The 21,307-nt window shown below is 35.4% G+C and overlaps 1 protein-coding gene across 5 annotated transcripts in view; it reads left to right on the top strand.

Moving 5' to 3' along the window:
* The window catches only part of PPFIA2 (PTPRF interacting protein alpha 2), a 523,670-nt gene that overhangs the window by 326,776 nt on the left and 175,587 nt on the right, over positions 1-21,307 (top strand). For all 5 annotated transcript variants that reach the window (XM_005679766.3, XM_005679765.3, XM_013963702.2 and 2 more), the window contains one exon: positions 3,578-3,652. In XM_005679766.3, the coding sequence (XP_005679823.1) occupies positions 3,578-3,652 (75 nt within the window). The remainder of the gene's footprint in view (positions 1-3,577; positions 3,653-21,307) is intronic.

Genomic DNA, 21,307 nt, shown 5'->3' with positions numbered 1-21,307 from the left:
TTTTTATCATCAGTCTTTCAGATGTTCTTAGAGCAGGGGATTTTGTGCATGTATAAGGATAACTACAATTCTGTCTTCAAGATTATTAATAAGAAACTGTATCTTATTTTTAATTTTAGTATGAGAGGCAACTAGTTTATGAATAATTTTGAATAAAACACAAATGGATATTATATAAAAATCCCTATCTATAATGTCAACTAATATCAAATAGTAATTTAATATATTTAATGTTTACTTTCTTATTAGATTTCTTTTCTTATTATAAAACTGCATTAATAAGAATTAGCAAGACTGTATGTTTATAGAATAGCTATTATGTGTTAGACTCCTTGGCATATATTTGGCACACTTTCTTTACAAGTAAGGAGTTCATAGCGCTGGAGTTCACATGTCAATAACAGGCTATGTGATGCAAAAGTATATACAATGTGATATGGAGTCACAGAAAAAGTTGCAACTAACTGCGCTTGAAGAAGTAATAAGAACGTCAAGGATGTCTTCACAGAGGGGGTGACATTTGATCTGGGTATTAAAATGTGTAAGGGTTGTTAGGCAGAGAAGTAAAGATACTCTAAGCAATATGCTCAATATGTGAACTAACCAAGAGCTTTGAAAAGAGCATGGCCTATTCAGAGAAAATCTAACAGTTTCGAGTGACTTGAATGAGGGTCTAGAGAGTGAATAAATTTGGCTGTTCCCCAGATGTCCCACATCACTTAAGTGAGGGATGCTCTTATGAAAAAAATGAATAAAAGGCAATAAACAAAACGACACTTCATACAAATATGTGTACATTTAAGAAGAAAATGGTTGTTGTACAACTTAGGATCTAAAAATAATTTAGTACGTATTAAAGATCAGTGCGCTCAGCATAAGCTATTTCATACTGTGACCATAGGAACTGTAATATGGTTTAGTAACCCACCAGAAGTACCCTGGATGTTGCTAAATTCAAGGGCAACTGAACTGATTATCAACTAAGTAATAACAAATATCCTAAAGGAAAAGTATTATGAGCTTGAACTTTAGAGTTAGACTGAACTAGATAAGTGTCTTAAGTTCTCTAAGCCGTTTTCTCTTCTTTTGAATGAAGAGAATAATAATACCTACCCTACCTAGTAGAGTTGTCTGACATGTAAAGCTCCTAGCCAGTACTTAGTAAATGACAAATGCTTGGTAAATGTTAATGAATGTTATTATTAATGATAAATTTTAGCACTTGACAAAAATTACAAACTACATAAAGATATTATTATCACTGTTAATTCACATGCTTATTTAAATTAGCATTTCATTTAATTATTGAGGGGTTGACATGTGCCTAAGCATCTTCATAAAAAATTTTCCTAACTATGAATAGCTCACAGTTTCTTGTGGGGATCAGGAGAAGTGAGGAGAGACAAGTACTTACAATATTCTATTTTAAGTGCTATGGTTATTAACATAAAACATATATGAAAGATCAGAAGATGTAATTAAAAACTTTGCCACAGAAGGTTTAGAACACAAGAAGAGCTAAATAAAATACAAAGACTGAGCATAGCTCTGGACAATTGCAATGACTGGCAGCCTTCATTGTTAATGTCCTCATTTATATATTCACTGAGCTATAGGGTAGAATACACACCAATTAGCTAAGACCAGCAGTGATTTTGACATAGTTCTCCAGTATGTTTACCAATTTTGTGGGCTAGAGGAAATGAAAAATGTATGTCTTTTAAATATAGTACTCTAACCTCTTTATTTCAGTCTAAATGTGATCTGATTAGTGTTGCATATTTTGAGATTAATTTACATTTCGACTATTTCATATTGCTCTTCTCATCAACCAAGATTCTTAGATTTTTATCAGAATACCCATATTTTATATCTAGTATTTTAGGAAATGGTGCATAAAACTTTACAATCATCCCTGTTAAATATCAAGAACATCTACCAAGATTTCTGTTGAAATCTTCGTTCAGCGTATCAACCGTCCTCCTCATTTTCATGCCTCTGGAATATTTGCTTTGTTTGCATCTTCCCAAGCACTCACAGAAAAAAGTATTTCCCAAGTCAAATCAGCAAAGATTTCCTTCTAGTTGTTCAGTTATTAATCAATATGTTTCATGCCTTTTTATGAACAGTTGGATATTTGTCTAACAGCATTGGTACCTGGCAGCCAATCTGGCGTACTTAAATATCATGAAGGATCTTGTGTAATTACATTTGATATCAAATATCCATTTATGCATGTATTATTAATTTTCAGATTTTAAACATAAATATAAATGAAATATAATGAAAAATTCAATGAAATTAAAATCAAACTCCACTCAGGCATTAATTCTTTCTTATTTATGGTGTATTTCAAGAGTTAAGTGCAACCAGTCACCCGAATAATTTCAGTTTTCATGATGCTGTATTATAATAACTGAGATTTTTTTAAAAATTCTAATTAGAGTCTAGATTCATAAGCTATCACTTGTTTTTACATGTCTGCTAACTAGAAAATGTACTTCAATTTTAAAATTATTGTGTATATAGGTTTCTAGATACTCTGTGTATTTAACTTATATCCCCAGTTAAATCTTACTTTAAAAAATAAAAAATATTAGTTAAACTATACCACTAATAAATTAATAAATTAAATTTTATTATGTAATTTATTTATATAATTACATATTAAAATGTTTACTGTTATATTCCCATGGAAATCAATGTTAATCATAAATAATCTAAAACTCACCATGAATTCTGTTTTAAATTAAATCCATAAATTTTGTTGATTTTTTTTTAAGGAAAATTAAACTGCTGTAGTCATTTATTTTAGTTAGGCCAAACTTCTTTCTCTGAGCTTTTCTACTTTTGATGCATTTAATATGAAACATATCTTTAAATCTGAACATAAGATAACTAAAACAATTTTAGAAGTTCTAAGAAAACAAGATCAAAGAAACTCTTCTCTGAGTTTCATTTGTATATGAAACATTTGGAAATCATTACTTTCAAACTGAATGTGCATTCTTTGGTTCTGTAAAATATAATGGTTTAACCTTTGGTATCTGAAAAGTAGTTAGGAATTCCAGAGTAATTATATACTTTCCAATCCCTCAATAACAATGTAGACCTCTAACTAATACAAAATTAATTTTGTGAGCAATGGGCAACAATTTTCAGGTTCTAAGAATCCTTTGCTTTTTAGACAAATTAGTTTGTACTAAACATCAATGGAAAAAACTTATTTTTTAAAGCAGTAAAAGGTTTTTGCCTGTATCTTATGCTTAATCAGTGACTGTTTTTCAGATGAATTCATAATAAACTTTTGAACTTTGCCTCCACTTACTATGGATCAGAATTCAGTATAAGAGGAGTTGATCTTAACCGAAACACTAGAAGGACTTGCTTACAAGAAAAAAAACCCTTGATACAGTCATATTGTAAAGTGACAACATAGCCATAGTATTCCTGAGCACTGAAGGATATAGTTTAATAGCTTGCCAAATGTGACTGTCTCTGGTAATATTAATGGATTCAGCACAGTTCAATATGTCTGGGATGTACATTACTGCCCATATTTTGGTTTTTCTTCTAGGTAAGGGAGCGACTGAGGGTTTCTTTAGAAAGAGTCTCTGCACTGGAAGAAGAACTAGCTGCTGCTAATCAGGAGGTAACATACGAAACTTTCTCCTCTTTCGAGGTGCAATATCGATAACATTATATCCCTTGTGTTTCACGTCACGTTCATTAAAACTGTCACAAAAAATAGATTACATTCTGTATATGCCACTGAACCAGGCCTGTTCAAACTAGTTGCCAGAGTTATGTTTTCTGATTTCTGGTGATTCAGATCTGTCACTAAGAGATGAAAGGAAAATTATCAAGAGCTAGTGATATGAGAGCTACTGAGATGGGGAGTTAGAAAGACTGCAGTCAGAATGCCAGTCCTTTTAAGAAGCAAAACGCAGCTCCAAAACTGGAACACATGTCAAATATCTGTTAAATTAGGAAACTGTTACAAATGAAGCATCGTGCCCATGTTTAGTGGCATTGCTGAAGCCCCTCTTTCGCTCTCATTCATGACGTTAAGAAAGTATTTTATAATCATCCATGAGATTTACAGGGTTGTTTTTCCTTTAGAATATTTTATTTCCTTGGTTGTCTGTCTACCAATGAACTTGAGTCATTGGATAAGATATAGATGAGTGATAGATAGATAGATGGATCTCACATTAAATGTATACAGGCCACTAAAATAGCCCCATCACTCTCTGTCTCTCTCCTTTTCTCTGATAATTATTTATGATTATCTACCAGGCTACCTTTTTTCAGAAGTCTGTTCCAGGAATGTAAATACAGGTATTATTATTACTAAACAATTTAGCAAAATCTTCCTACTTTTAAATACTTAAGCAAGTGGGAGGTCAGTGTCCCTAATTATAGGTTTACCACGAGATTCTTAACAAAATAATACATTTACATTTCACATAAAAACAAGTATATATTTACAACTATGCTAAAAATCTTGTCTGGTACAAACTCCCTTGTTTGTTTGTTTTTTTTAATTAGCTAGGCTAATGAAATGAGCTTCTATAGGCTTCTGTTTGTTCTAGGTTTAACAATTTAAACTTCAGAAATAATGCATTTCCCATTCTCACAGATGATTTTGGAGTTAGCACCCTTTAACACTTTTCTTTATGTAACTATTCTTCGGAGACTTCATCCATGTCTCCTTCATCCAAGACTTCCACCATGACTCCTGTGAAAAAGAAACCAAATCTATAACTCAGCATTCATGCTCTTTTCTGAGCTCCACTAAAGGGTTTAAAAACTGGGTTGGCATCTTCAAGGGCTCTGCTAATGTTTGTATAGATTGTTCACTGCCACAGGTGTCCAGCAAGCATTAATCAAGGATTAAACCATTCAGGATTGAATAATGAAGACATGCACTAAAGGGCCTGTAAACATTTATAGGCACCCACTTTTCTAGTTAACAAAAAGTTACCATGTGTGCTGACAGGCCTCCCTAGGTTTCCCTAGTGCCCCCTAGATTCTCTGTGGCACATTAATGAAGTGAAATAAGCAGTCTTATTAAAAAGAATATGAGATAACTATATGTTCTGTTGTGAAAGCTCCAAAGCATTCTATTATGGAAAAAGGAAGAAGTTGCACAGAATGCTCCCAATTTTGCACAACTACAAATAATAGCAATGCAATTTAAAAAAACTAATTAATTAAGAAAATAATGCATTATTATAGGACTAGAAAAAAACCTGGCCAAACTGTTACCATTAGTTGTCTTTGGTGTTTGCAAACATGTACTATATATTTCTATAGTCTATTTTTTAATAACTTTTCATTATACTTTTAAATAAATGAAATAATAAACATTTTAGAGTCAGATGCCATTTTCCATATTATATTATTCTATTGGTATGTTAATAATAGTGATAGCTAATATTTATTGAGTGCTTTAAATCTCTAGGGTTTAGGCTACATAGACATATATCAGCAGAATAATACTGGAAGTTCAGTTCAGTTCAGTTCATTCACTTGGTCGTATCTGACTCTTTGCAACTCCATAGACAGCAGCATGCCAGGCTTACTAGTGTTATTTTACAAGTGAACCCAGAGAGATTATTTCTCCTAATGTATCACTATTCTCTCTTACTTATAAGTGTGATTGTCTTTGAATTTATCTTAGCTCTATGCATTCACGGGGTTTTGATGCATGCATTCAACCTTATCCACACTCTATCCCACATTCATTTGTTCTCATTTTTCCATATACATCAAAACCACCATAATTCAGATCTTCCTTATTCTCAACTGGGATATTACAGTAGGGTTTCTGCTGTATAATTCTTCAAGGTTAAATCTACTAAGCAAAGCTCCATTCATACTGATTATTATCATATTTTCTGCTAAATAATGTAATCTATGCCATATTAATATACTACTAACATAATGATATAATTTACATATTCAATTCAGTTCATTTCAGTTGCCCAGTCATGTCCGACTCTTTGTGACCCCATGGACTGCAACATGCCAGGCCTCCCTGTCCATCACCAACTCCTGGAGTTTATTCAAACTCAAGTCCATTGAGTCAGTGATACCACCCAACCATCTCATCCTCTGTCGTCCCCTTCTCCTCCCACCCTCAATCTTTCCCAGCATCAGGGTCTCTTCAAATGAGTCAGTTCTTCACATCAGGTGGCCAAAGTATTGGAGTTTCACCTTCAACATCAGTCCTTCCAATGAATATTCAGGACTGATTTCCTTTAGGATGGACTAGTGGGATCTCCTTGCAGTCCAAGGGACTCTCAAGAATCTTCTTCAACACTGCAATTCAAAAGCATCAATTCTTTGGCACTCAACATTCTTTATAGTCCAACTCTCACAGCCATACATGACTACTAGAAAAAACCATAGCTTTGACTGGATGGACTTTGTTGGTGAAGTAATGTCTCTGCTTTTTAATATACTGTCTAGGTTGGTCATAACTTCTCTTCCAAGGAGTAAGCGTCTTTTAATTTTATGGCTGCAATCACCATCTGCAGTGATTTTGGAGCCCAAAAAAAATAAAGTCTGACACTGTTTCCACTGTTTCTCCATATTTGCCATGAAGTGATGGGACCAGATGCCATGATCTTAGTTTTCTGAATCTTGAGCTTTAAGCCAACTTTTTCACTCTCCTCTTTCACTTTTATCAAGAGACTCTTTAGCTCTTCGTCACTTTCTGCCATAAGGGTGATGTCATCTCCATATCTGAGGTTATTGATATTTCTCCTGGCAATCTTGATTCTAGCTTGTGCTTCTTCCAGTCCAGTGTTTCTCATGATGTACTCTGCATATAAATTAAATAAGCAGGGTGACAATATACAGCCTTGACATACTCCTTTCCCTATTTGGAACCAGTCTGTTGTTCCATGTCCAGTTCTAACTGTTGCTTCCTGACCTGCATACAGATTTCTCAAGAGGCAGGTCAGGTGATCTGGTATTCCCATCTCTTGAAGAATTTTCCACAGTTTGTGGTGATCCACACAGTCAAAGGCTTTGGCAAAGTCAATAAAGTAGAAATAGATGTTTTTTCTGGAACTCTCTTGCTTTTTCAAAAATTTACATATTTATGAATGTTAATAATATAATGATCACTACTACTAGGGCTAATACCTCTTATTAGCCCTATTTCTCTGAATCATTCTAACATCTTGTTAAATTATAGTATTCATTGTTTTTGAAAGCAGCCAGCATTTTTCCTGACTCTAAATCTTACTTATGTTAATGTCTCTCTTGGAATGTGTCCACAACCCCAATTCACCCATTGAAATCGTACTTCCCCATTTAAACTCAAGTTCAGACATCACCTTTCTAATGAAATCTTTTATGATTTCTATCCAATAATCAATGCTTCTTAGTTTAAATTGCTTAATCTCATTTCTTCGGCATTTGTTTTGACTGTTAAACAAGTATTAGAGTTTATTATATACCTGTCTAAGTCTAGGTTGTTAGTTCCCTGAGAAAGTAAGCTATGTCTTGCTTATTTGTGCTTTCTTCACTTAGTACAGTGATATCAACTTTGTGATCAATATATATTTGTCAGCTTGCATTGTATAGAATTCCCTCTATTCGGTGTTTTTACATTGTTCCTTGGGTATTTCCTTAATTATGTAGTTGGAACAACTTTCATCATGCTCAACAAACAGCACTATATTGATCATGTGTATAAAATAAGGATGCTTGTCTTTTCAAAATATAATTATTGAGCAACTACTATGTACAGAAAATTCTGTGAGTCTCTGATGGTAGAAATAGAAAAACTGAAATGATAAATAAGCATTATGCAAATGTTTATATGGACTTGCCTGGTGGCTCAGTGGTAAAGAATTAGCCTACCAGTGCAGGAGACTCAGGTTTAATGTCTGGGTTGGGAAGATCTCCTGGAGAAGGAAATGGCAACCCACTCCAGGATTCTTGCCTGGGAAATTCCATGGACAGAGGAGCTTGGCAGGCTACAGTCCGTGGGGTCTCAAAGAGTTGGACATGACTTAGTGACTAAGCAACAGCAACAAAATGTTTATATAATTTGTCCTCCAGTGATGAAGACAAACATATAAGCATATTAGTAAAATGTAACTTAGTATAAAACTAAATAAATATAAAATAGAGACTCAAACAAAGTACAAAAAAGCAGAGAGATGAAGGGTATTTGTTTTGAACCAAATTATCAGAGAAAATTTCACCCATGAAGGAAAACTATGATTTGGCTTCAAAACTGTGGGGAAATATTTTAAGCTGAGCAAACAGTATGATTAAGGAAACCTGAAATTGCCTGTTTCAGAAATAATGGATGATATTGTATTGGTAAGAATCTAGGTATGAAAAAGTATGGAAGAGGAGGAAAGAGAGGATAATAGGACTCAGATTCTAGAAAACCCTGAATGTCATGCTCAGAATGTGGAATTTACTCTTTATGAAATTAAAAAGCACTGAGGTGTAGTTTTGTATTTGTTTTGTAGTGTTTTATTTTTGGTTTTGGTTTTTGTGTTGGTAAAGTGAAATCCACTGAAAATGTGTTCTTTTTCTCTTTTATAAACTGTGGGGTTAGGATGGAGCAGAGCTGAAAAGTTGACAATCTGTTATGGCTAGCTGACATAATGAAATGTGATTTTTTCAAATCTGTTATGGAAAATTACAGGGTGAAAGCTAACTATAATGAGGAATTACTATTTAAGAGGTCCAGAATCTCAGTTCATGAAAATAAGAAAATTTTTGAAGTTGAATGGTGGTAATGATCATATAACAATGTAAATCTACTTATTGCCACTTAGCTGTACACTTAAAATGTTTTAAATGGCAGATTTTATATACTATTTATCACAATAAAAACTAATTATAATACAATAATACTAAAGTGAAAATGAAACCGCAAGCTTTAGCAGTAATTAACTGTATGGACATGAATGAGGAAAAGCAGATGGTATTTACAAAAAACTTCCTAGAGATATCCTGCCATTTACAACAACATGGATAATCATGAACTTTGACGGCATTATGCTAAGTTAAATAAGTTAGACAAAGAAAGACAAATACTATGAGATCTCATTTATATACAGATTCTAAAAATGTCAAACACACAGAAAGACTAGATTGGTGTTGCTAAAGGCTAGAGTTTGGGGAAAATTGGGAGATGTTTGTCAAAGAATATAAACTTTCTGGTATACGATTATTAAGATTAGGAGATCTGATATACAGAATGGTGACTATAGTTCACAACACTCTTATCAGTTCAGTTCAGTCACTCAGTCATGTCCAACTCTTTATGACCCATGGACTGCAGCACTCCAGGCTTCCCTGTCCATCACCACTCCTGGAGCTTGCTCAAACTCATGTAGTATACCTGAAATTTACTAAGAGTAGGTCATAAATGTTCTCAGCATACACATGCACACACACACGCACACACGTGAAATATTAGGTATGTTAGTTAGGGCTTCCCTGATAGCTTAGTTGATAAAGAATCTGCCTGCAATGCAGGAGACCCTGGTACAATTCCTGGATCCAGAAGATCCGCAGAAGGGATAGGCTACCCACTCCAGTGTTCTTGGGATTCCCTTGTGGCTCAGCTGGTAAAGAATCTGCCTGCAATGAGGGAGACCTGGATTCAGTCCCTGGGCTGGAAGATCTCCTGAAGAAAGGAAAGGCTACCCACTCCAGTTAGTTAACCTTATTGTGGTAATCTTTCATAATATACACATATATCAAATATTCACATTGTATGCCTTAAACTTATAAATGTTTTTCATCAGTTATATATCCATAAAGCTGGAAAAAATTTTTAAATATTCCTAGGGAAAAATATTTACCTAGAATTTTGAGGGTGACTACAAAGAGCTTGTCAGATGAAGCTGGAGGAAGAAAAAAGAAGCAGGCAGTATTAGAGATGGGGATGAGGCTGCAGAGAAAGGCAGACCTGAGTCTGGGATGCCTAGAGCCTGGCTTCATCCTGTAGACAATGGTGAATCAGCAACAAATTTTTTTAAAGGGAAGAAATATAATCAGATTTTTAATGTTGCAGACTAGCATATGAGTTACAGCTAAAAAAATATGTCTGAGTCAATATACTATGTTTATAGTTCAGATAAAAATCACTACTGCTTCTTGAAAGAAAGAGGACTCCTGTTGCAAAATACCCACCTTAAACAGAGAACTTGAACAATCTGGCATTTCTTAAGTTCTTTTACTAATGGGAAATACTAATAAATGAAAGAATCAAAACAACATTGTAAATAAATACATATACATAATGAAAATCTGCTGTTATTTTATGCCTCTTTGAGTAGACCTATAAGGGCAGACTGTATTGTTAACATTGAATACATCTTCCAGGCCATTGTCCTAAAAAAGTGAGTCCAGATTCTTTAGACGGAGAAGATGCAATCATGTCTTTATTTCTTGAAGAGTACTTTTGTTATTGCTTAAAACTGGAAAACTACAAAAAAAAAAAAGTACAATAAAGGGAAGTGCAGAGGAATAAATAGATTACATTCTAACAATGTGTTCTCTTTTAGCAGAAGCCCGTGTGCTTTTTTAATTATTTAATTAAGCCAGACAAAATGGATTATTCAGAAGCTACAGTAAAAGTTCAATTGACAGACTAATTTCACTGAGTACACAGCTGTACTTATTTTAAAAGCTTTTCTACATGATTGTATTATATCTAAAAAGAACTAGCACATTTAGTTGTAGACTGTATTTTTATGTTGCTTTTATTCTATTTTTTTTTCATTTTATTCCAGCCACTGAATCTATCAACTTTCAATAAGAATTATCTTAAGGAAATTAGCATTTCATGTTACTTCATCTACAACCAGCCTTATTCCTAAAGTCTTATTTCCTAAGGAAAAATTAAAGAACTTTATGGGCAAACCAGGTCTCATTCACATTCAGAATACTGGATCAAGATGATGAGAGGGGCTAGAGACAACAAATTCACATTTGAGGAGTTTATGGAACCGTGGAATATGGCCATTGTTTTAAGTACATTGCACTTTTAATCATCACTACAGTCTTTTGAGTTAAGAACCAGTGCTGTATTGAATCCATGGATGTGGAAAAGGTCAATAGGTACAGACAAAGGTGAAACCTACACCAAAAAGTAGTCAAGAGTCCTTGAAGCAAAAAGAAAAAAAAATGATAGAAAGAGGGAGAGAGAGACAAGAGTTTTAAGTGGAGATTGGATGTGTCAGCAGCATCAAATGTTTCATAGAAAACTGTGAGATCATGTCTAATATGAGGTTATCAGATTTGCAATTAGAAAGTCTCTGAAAATGTTTGCAAAGACATTATAGTAAACTATAATGGAAGGAATCTATAATGGCATTATAATGGAATAGCTGTGATGAAAAGAATTTGAGTAAATTAGAAGTCTAAAAATGGGAGACAGTGAGGAATACTCATCTGAGAAATTTGGCAATGACGGAGCGAGGAGGGTGAAAGCTAAATAAGTAGGCAATATTCAGGGACAGCCTGTTGAGGAAACTTACAGCCACTACAAAAAAGGAGAAAGAAGGGATCATTGATGGACAACAGGGAAGAGAGTAAGAGTGATTTGGAGATCAATGGAAAGTACTAGAACTCCTTCCTTTGAGAATTGTGGGAAGGAAAATGGAATGTGTAGCAGAGACGTGAATGAAGATTTTGATCTGGAGAGGAAAGAAGACATAGGAATTTTATCAGAGGGTCATCCCAAAGAAATGGATTATCTGCTAAGGGAGATGGAAAAAGAGTTACTTTTGTGAGTTTAAAAAGGTTGAGAGTACCATAATGTAGAATATGGCAAAGAGTCAGTAAGACTGCTGCTACTGCTGCTACTGCTAAGTCACTTCAGTCGTGTCCAACTCTGTCAACCCCATAGACGGAAGCCCACCAGGCTCCCCCGTCCCTGGGATTCTCCAGGCAAGAACATTGGAGTGGGTTGCCATTTCCTTCTCCAATGCATGAAAGTGAAAAGGGAAAGTGAAGTCACTCAGTCGTGTCTGACTCTTAGCGACCCCATGGACTGCAGCCTCCCAGGCTCCTCTGTCCATGGGATTTACCAGGCAAGAGTACTGGTTTACCATTGCCTTCTCCATCAATAAGACTAAGCAAGGACAATTTGGGGTGGGATGATAGACTCAGAGGAAGCTCTCATTAAGTTATCCTGGCAAATTAAATAAAGCCAGTTTCCATAGCACTTATGAACTAAAACAACACGGATTCATCATGGTATTTCCTTATCTAAATTTATGAAGTTCTGTTCTGTTATTCATCATAATTTGAAAGAAAGAGATACAAATATGAAACTAAAGTTGTCTCAGGTGACTTTGCTTCAGAGGTAAAATATTGCCCTAAAACTTGATAGGAGTAAAATTCAGGAAGCTTCTGAAATTCATGAGCAACTCAATATTTAAATAATTAGAAAGAAATTTGTTAAAGATAAACCAGAAGAACCAGGGGGAAAGTGGAAAAGTGGTTGAGCAGTGCTTATTAGAAACATTTGCCTTGTGGGAGCTGATAGCAATACTTATTGAAATTTGTAGGATCACTTATTTGCAGAATTAATGAAATGACCAAGTAATTTTTCTCTTTCAATTAAACCTGCCGTTTCTGTTAGTGGAAATCTCCAGATATAGAAAAGGACACCACTGAAAAAGTTCTTGAGTTAAATTATTTCATAATCCTAAAATTGGTAATTATTTATTTTGATAGACCTTTTGCCAATTACTCAATATTTTGGTTCATTTCATTCTGTCTCTTTCCCAGTTCTATGAGATGAAAGCAGATTTAATATTTTATGTCTCTCACTGCCTTTATCAAAATGATTAATCTTAAAACAGCTTTCTGATTTCCTACATGTTTATGTACACAACATATCCTAATTCAACTGATTGGTTTATTTTCATCATTAGTAAATGAAACTTTTCATTATCAGTAAGTTCCTTGATCAACTTGAATTCTCATTCCAATAAAAGTCTAATGTAAGTTTCATGTTTTATTAGCATTTGAGTCATCATGGTTCAGCTTTTTTTTTCCTAGATGTTTATTTGGATTTTATTTATTTATTTTCTTTTTTTAATATAATTTTATTTATTTTAATTGGAGGTTAATTACTTTACAATTTTGTATTGGTTTTGCCATAAATCAACATTAATCTGCCACAGGTATACACATGTTCCCCATCGTGAACCCCCCTCCTTCCTCCCTCCCTATACCATCCCTCTGGGTCATCCAGCCCCAAGCATCCAGTATCACGCATCGAACCTGGACTGGCGATTCATTTCATATGTGATATTATACATGTTTCAATGCCATTTTCCCCAAATTGAAGGATAATTGCATTATAGTATTGTGTTTGTTTCTACCATCAACATGAATCAGCCATAGGTTTACCCATGTTCCCTCCCACTTGAACCTTCCTCCCACCTCCCTCCCCATCCCACCCTTCTAGGTTGTTAGGAGCCCTGGTTTGAGTTCCCCGAGTCATACAGCAAATTCCCATTGACTGTCTATTTTACATGTTTTCCATGTTACTCTCTCCATACATCCCACCCTCTCCTTGCCCACCCCCCGCCACCCATGTCCAAAAGTCTATTCTCCACGTCTGTGTCTCCATTGCTTCTCTGCAAATAGGTTCATCAGCAAAACTTTTTAAATGACAACAGTGTTTGCATAAGATAATGCCATCCTTGCAGCTGCAAACTTAGATCCCTTGAAGGTAATGAAAAATCCTCTGACATGGTCTTTTTAGATTGCCTGCAAACTGTTATGAGTTTACATAAAGCCACTCACTGGGAACCTACTCTTCCTGTTGGAGCTGTATCATTTGGAGTTAGAAAATTGTGTAATTGTTAATTGATTTTATTTAATGGTAGCATTTAATCATAGTGAAGGATGTCCTTTTTTGCTTGATATTGATCAACTGGAAGTTTCAGCATTGTCAAACCTATAGTTGTTTACAAAGGCTTACAATTCCCTATGACACCTCCAGATGTCCCTTTGTGATGATACTGCATTATGAACATAAGTGTAGAGACTGTGAATTACCCAAATTATTATCATCAATAGAAAATGTCTTCATTGTTGTTGATAATTGTACTGTTCCAATACAAAGAATATTTCCCAAATAGAAAGGAATCAAGACCTCTTACAACAATGTATGTTAAATCTCAGCAGTGAAAAGAGAGCTAAAGAAACTGCTATTTGCTACTTCCGTTATTTCTACTATTTTCAAGGCCAGTGTGAAGCAATTGTTTAAAATATAGTTTAAAATTGTCTCCTGTTGTTTATGAGACGTTTGAAGTCTGTCTTCAAGTCTGTTAAAAGTCTCTGTTTTGGTTAGAATCTTTTCTTTGATGAAAATAGAAAGTTTGTGTTTCTTCTGATAGCAGATTTGGTTGTTTTATCTTTGCATATAGAGATCATGAATTATTTTTTTCTGTTAGCAAAATCATGCTTGATATTAATATTAATATCTTGGTCATAAACATCGTAATTGATGGATATTACTTTACCCATGTGTTTATTAGCATATTCTTATTAACTCTAAAGCTAAAAAGTTGAGCAATATTACTTATCCTTTTTAAGTGTAGTACTGAATTTAGTAAGAGACAAGGTATAAAGTAAAAATTTAAAAAGAATATTAAATTCAAGTCAAAAGATTTCAGTTTCAGTTGACTCCTGTGTCTATCACTTATGGATTCTATAACCCATGGTAATTTATTTAACCTCTGCACCTCAGCTTTTTCATCTGTGAAATGGAATATTAATAAATTTGGGGCTAGTCTATCTTTCAAGGGAGTCATGATATTTAGATAAAATAGTATACAAGGAAACACTTTGTAAACTTGACGTACTTAAGTTGTATTATTTTTATTAGGTTTAAAAAGTGAATATCAGCTGATTAGTTAAATAGATGAAAACTCTCTGCTGTTGACAGTGCAAACTTGATGATATAATAGCTGTGCTTTATTTAAACTCAGAACAAAATCCCCTTTTATTAAAGAAACAAAAAATATATTCATTCATAAGATGATTCTGTAGCACTACATGAATGTAATATATGACCTTTCAATTCACTCATTTATGCAGTTTGTAAAAATAATAGCACCTGCAAATCTGAGGGAGATTAGTGTGTGCCTGGTATTATGCTAGGCACTGTACCTACCCCCCATTAAACACACACACACACAGACATATTTTTCAGTTAATCATTACAACCTATGAGAAAGTGTAGTTATTACTTGTATTTTGAAACTGAAACTTCAAGGAAATAAGTGAATTGTTCAGCATGTTGTCACTACTCAGCAGGGATCCAAAGCCAAAATGTCAGAAGACTTCAGATTTTAGTGTTAAACAGTAGCCACAAGACTACCTGGCCTTTCTCTTAATAACAAAATTTCTTTAAATATGAAAACTGTTTCTAAATCAACAGTTTACTTATTAGTAGTTATTTAAATTCATCATGACATCTTTATATTTGTTGTGTTTCTATGGATTACTTCAAGAATTGTGGCTTCAGTATATTGACAGAAAGATGCAACAGGCATTAATTAATGACATGCATTAAATCAATTGGGCTTTCCTGAGTGGCGTAGTGGTAAGGAATCTGCCTACTATGGCAGGAGATGCAAGAGACGTGGATTTGATCAATGGGTCCAGAAGATTGCCAGAAATAGGAATTGGCAACCCATTCCAGTATTCTTGCCTGGAAAATATCAACCACAGAGGAGCTCAGAGGACTGTAGTCCATAGGATCACAAAGAGTCAGACACAATGTTTAATGTTCAGCAACTAAACACACATACACAAACAAGTCAATTAGTTAAATTAACATGCATTTGAACTGCCTTATATTGTGTTGAAATTAAACATTTCGCTGTATAGAAAAAAGCACATTAAAACATCTAGATGCTATTTGTAATTATTTGGATAAATTTAACTACTAGATTTTGGCCCTTGCATCTAAATGTTTTCCCTTGGTGTAAACTACAGTATAACTCTACCTGGAATCCTGAAGGAAACAGCATGAGAGCATCATGGTTGTCTTCAGTCACTCAGTTGTGTCCAATTCTTTGTAACCCCTTGGACTGCAGCTGTCTAGGTGAATTCTGGGAGTTGGCGATGGACAGGGAGGCCTGGTGTGCTGTGCTTCATGGGGTCACAAAGAGTCAGACATGACTGAGCAACTGAACTGATCTGGACTGAAGCTGGCCAGGCTTCCCTGTCCTTGACCATTTCCCAGCGCTTGCTCAAACTCATGTCCGTTGAGACAGTGATGCCATCCAACCATCTCATCTTCTGTCTTTCCCTTCTTCTCTTACCTTCAATCTTTCCCACCATCAGGGTCTTTTTCCAGTAAGTTGGCTCTTTCTATCAGGTGGCCAAAGTATTGGAGCTTCAGCCTCAGCCTCAGTCCCTCTAATGAATATTCAGGACTGATTTCCTTTAGGATGGATTGGTTTGATCTCCTTGCAATCCAAGAGACTCTCAAGAGTCTTCCCCAACACCACAGTTCAAAACCATCAATTCTTCAGCACTCAGCCTTCTTTACGGTCCATCTCTCACATTCATACATGACTACTGGAAAAACCATGTCTTTGACTAGATGGACTTTTGTTGGCAAAGTAGTATCTCTGCTTTTTACTGTGCTGTCTGGGTTGGTCATAGCTTTTCTTCCAAGGAGCAAGTGTCTTCTAATTTCATGGCTGCAGTTAGCATTGGCAGTGATTTTGGAGCCCAAGAAAATAAAGTCTGTCATTGTTTCCATTGTTTCCCCGTCTATTTGCCATGAAGTGATGGGACCAGATGTCATGATCTTCATTTTTTTGAATGTTGAGTTTTAAGCCAGGTTTTTCACTTTCCTCTTTCACCTTCACCTAGAGGCTTCTTTATTCCTCTTAGCTTTCTGCCATAATGGTGGTGTTGTCTGCATATCTGAGGTTATTGTTACTTCTCCCAGCAATCTTGACTCCAGCTTATGCTTCATCTAGCCTAGCATTCCTCATGATGTTTTGTGCATATAAGTTAAATAGATTGACAATATACACCTTGACGTATTCATTTCCCAGTTTGGAATCAGTCCATTGTTCCATGTCCAGTTCTAACTGTTGCTTCTTAATTTCTCAGGAGACAGGTAAGGTGGTCTGATACTCCATCTCTTTAAGAATTTTCCACAATTTGTTGTGATCCACAAAGTCAAAGACTTTAGCACAGTCAATCAAGCAGATGTTTTTCTGGAACTCTCTTGCTTTTTTGATGATCCAACAGATGTTGGCAATTTGATCTTTGGTTCCTCTGCCTTTTCTAAATCCAGCTTGAACATCTGGAAGTCCTTGGTTCTTGTACTATTGAAGCCTAGCTTGGAGAATTTTGAGCATTAGTTTGAATTTGAATTTGAGAACGTTGTATTGGTCCCTAAATTTTCAGTGTAGAAAATTTGAGACCTTACTTTTGCTAAACAGAATCAGAAGATTTCTGTTGCACTTCTCTATTCCCATTTCACTTTGGCAGGGAAGGACAATGGACCTCAAATGTTGAGAAATTTGGAAGTTCCAAATAGGTGAGCTATGGTGATACTAAAAGGAAATATATGGACAGAAAGTTTGCATGGATTTCTTTAATCTGCTTTGTGTGTGTGTAATTATTAATTTGACTGCTCATAATTTTACTTTTTAAAACCTTGGTAGCAGAAAACATTGCAAAAAGTGTAATCAACTTATATTTGCCGTATACTATTTGTTTGTCATAGCCTTTGCTGGTGGTGGTTTAGTCACTAAGTTGTAGCCGACTCTTAGCCTTTAGGGGTGCTAAAACAAACTACTATAGACTGGGTGGCTAGACAACTGTTTATTTCTCACAGTTCTCGATGCTGCCTAATCAAACATCAAGGCCTGGTAAATTTGGTGTCTGATAAGAATTTGCTTCCTGCTTCACTGATGGTGCCTACTCTGGTGGAATGAATGAGAGAGACCTCTAGAGTCTCCTTCGTAAGGGCACTAAATCTCACCAATGTGGACTCCATCTTCATGGCTTAATCACCTCCCAGAGGCTTCACCTCCTATAACCATCACATTGGGAGTGTGGATTCAAGATATGGATTTGGAAGGGTGGGGCGCATAAGTCTTCAATCTGTTAACACCATTACCAGCATCTAGCCAAACTTCAAAGTCCAGGGACACAGTCATTCATAAGACTGGCCTCACTTTTGACACCAACTCCAAGTTTATGGGGTTCACTAGGAAGACTCACAGAACTCACTGGATGCTATTACATTTACCATTATGGCTTATTACAGGGAAATGATACAGCTCAAAATTAACCAAGGAAAGAAATCTATAGGGCAGAGTCTGGGAGGGTTTCAAATGCTAAATTTCCATTGTGCCCAGGATACATTACCCTCCTAGAACTGATGTGAGATAATTCTCCCAAGCTGGGAAGTTCACTCAAGCTTTGACTCTCCAGAGTTTTTATTGAGTTTTATTTTACTTATTACATAAACATAACTGATAGTTTGATTGTCCATGTGGTTGATCTCAGCCTTCAGGTAAAGACACAAGCCCTTCTAAATCATATGGTTGGTCTTTCTGACATTATCAGTACTGAAATAAGACTATTAATTGTGACCAACCCCATCCTATGATCTTCTGTAATTAGATAATTAGACCTCATTCTAAATGAAAACATTCCTATCAAGTTTGATGCAGACTACCTCCAACAGCTATAGGCAGAGGCCTGATCTCTCTTCAGGCAGAGCCAAATTCTTCACTACACAGCTAGAGATCATCTTAACTGTCTCTCCTAACTGAAGATTTTTAATGAATGATTAGTGTTGATAATATCTCCTTATTTAATAACATACTCATAAAGCCAATATGTTATTTTCTACTCAGAAAATACTGAGATTGGGAGATAAGGAGGGAGAAAAAAACCTGTAAGTAAAATCAGAATATGTGTTAAGAAAGTTTTATAAAACCAATTAACAAGAAACTGAGAGGGACAGAGAGAGAGAGAAAGAGAGGGAGGGAGAAAAGCCTGAAAAGGAGTGGGAGAAAGAAAATATAATTTTCTTAAGATAAAATTGCAATATAGTTATAGTGTCAGAAGTATTTTAGGGGAGCCTACTATTTGGGGGCAGTGGACTGGGTCAAGCACTTGAGTGCTGCATTTTAACGCACTTCCAGGAAATTTCAGTTACCCTCCTCACCTTTATGGAACTCCACATTATGAGATAATTGTTGCTATTAACAGTGAGAATTTATTGAGATCCTGCTAATGCCTCATCACTTTATAAGTCAGAATGTGGTGTCACAATTTTAAAGTAACTCACCTGAAATACACAGCGAGTAAATGTTTGAGCAACTGTTCTTTCTTTGAGTCTATTCATTTCTTCACATCCTTACCTTTTAAAACTTTTTGCAAGGTAGTGATTAATTCCCACTTACTCCCAAAGGAATAGCTATTTTCTATCCAAGGAATTGGATGGGTTTGCACCCTTGCTGATATCTCTGTTGTATCAAGAACAAAGTGACTAGGTGAGGAAAATAAGTTAATATTTCAATATTAGAAAAAGAGAAACCTACTGATATCTTTTAAAAAATATTCTTTCTAACACAGAGAAGCCTCTCATACAAAGGAAGAATAGAAAGGTTGTCCACCCTAGGGCACTGGTTCTCAATCAACTGAACACCAGCTTCACCTGTAGAGCTTTTGAAAAATACAAGCACATCCAGAAATTCTGATTCATGGTTAGCATGAAGCCTGACTATCTGCACTTAAAAATTATATAGTTTAATTCTGATTTTAGAGCTAGAGTGGGGATATAATAGAGAAACACTATAGCAGACAGACATAGGTTTGACTCAGTCTGCCAATTAAAAAACTGTGTGGCTTTTACAAATATTATCACTTCACAGAAAAGGAGAAAGTCACAGAGAAGGTAAGTAAGGTCATACTGTGAGAAAGTGGTAGAACCAGAATTCTGCTTTATATTTCATGATCTTAATAAGTGCTCTGCAGAATCTACTGGACAGCTGTCAAGTACTGTTTTGGGTCTTGAGGACATACCAGTGACTAAGTAACTAACTGCCTGCTCTCAAAGAGCTTATGTTGCCGCTGCTGCTGCTAAGTCTCTTCAGTCGTGTCCGACTCTGTGCGACCCCATAGATGGCAGCTCATGAGGCTCGCCCGTCCCTGGGATTTTCCAGGCAAGAACACTGGAGTGGGTTGCCATTTCCTTCTCCAATGCGTGAAAGTGAAGTCGCTCAGTCGTGTCCGACTCTTCACGAACCCATAGACTGCAGCCTACCAGGCTCCTCTGTCCATGGGATTTTCCAGGCAAGAGTACTGGAGTGGGGTGCCATTGCCTTCTCTAGAGCTTATGCTAGAAATTTATAAATCTAAAATTAAGTTTAGGTAAAGAAAGATTCTATAAAGCAAATTACACAGAGCTATGAATAGAAAGTATTGCAAATATAATCCACACTTATTTTTAGTTTTTTTTTATACATTCTCTCAGTTCTTACATTTGTAATGTTAACCAATGTCATCTAAAATATTCCTATTTAGACACAAGTTTAGCAAAGGGTATGTGGGGAACAAACTCTACTTCATCAAATATTTCCTTTTCAGGGATAATTTATTCTTTGTTTCTACTGATTTAAATGAAATTAGAAATAATGTGTGAAAGTGAATAGAAAGCATAAGTCTAAAAATCAGGAAGTAGAGTTATAATTCTGATCTTCCCTAAGTCCACTTGAATAGTTTTTAAAGAAAGAGATGGACATGAGCCGCTACACCAAGGATTAGCAGACTTCTCTTTAAGGACCAGCTCGTAAATATTTTAGGTTCCATGGGCTGGAAGCTCTTTATCACAACTTCTTTATCATTACAGAGCAAAAGCAATCAGACAATTATGTAAATAAATATGCTTGGCCCTGTTCCAATAAAAATGTATTTATGGACAGTAGAAATTTAATTTCTTTTAATTTTCATGTATCATAAAGTATTATCCTTCTTTTGATATTTTGTAGCCATTCAAATATGTGAAAACCATTTTTAGCTTGAGAGCCTGACACAAATAGGCAGCCTGAAGGCTGTGGTTGGCCACCCCCACAATACATGATTGCTTAGGTCATTTCCTGAGACTTACCATCAGTGATCTTTCACTGGGCTGCTGCCTCTGCCCGCCATACAGTAATAGACAGGAAAGAAATCCTCTGCACCTGAAGATTTCATATGCATTGGTCCTCAAACAAAAGGGGTGTATAACAGTCACCCCTGTTAG

The sequence above is a fragment of the Capra hircus genome, chromosome 5, assembly GCF_001704415.2.
Source record: "Capra hircus breed San Clemente chromosome 5, ASM170441v1, whole genome shotgun sequence".
Classification (NCBI taxonomy): domain Eukaryota; kingdom Metazoa; phylum Chordata; class Mammalia; order Artiodactyla; family Bovidae; genus Capra; species Capra hircus.
The sequence above is the reverse complement of the archived record's forward strand: the minus strand, read 5'-3'. Positions and strand labels throughout refer to the sequence as shown.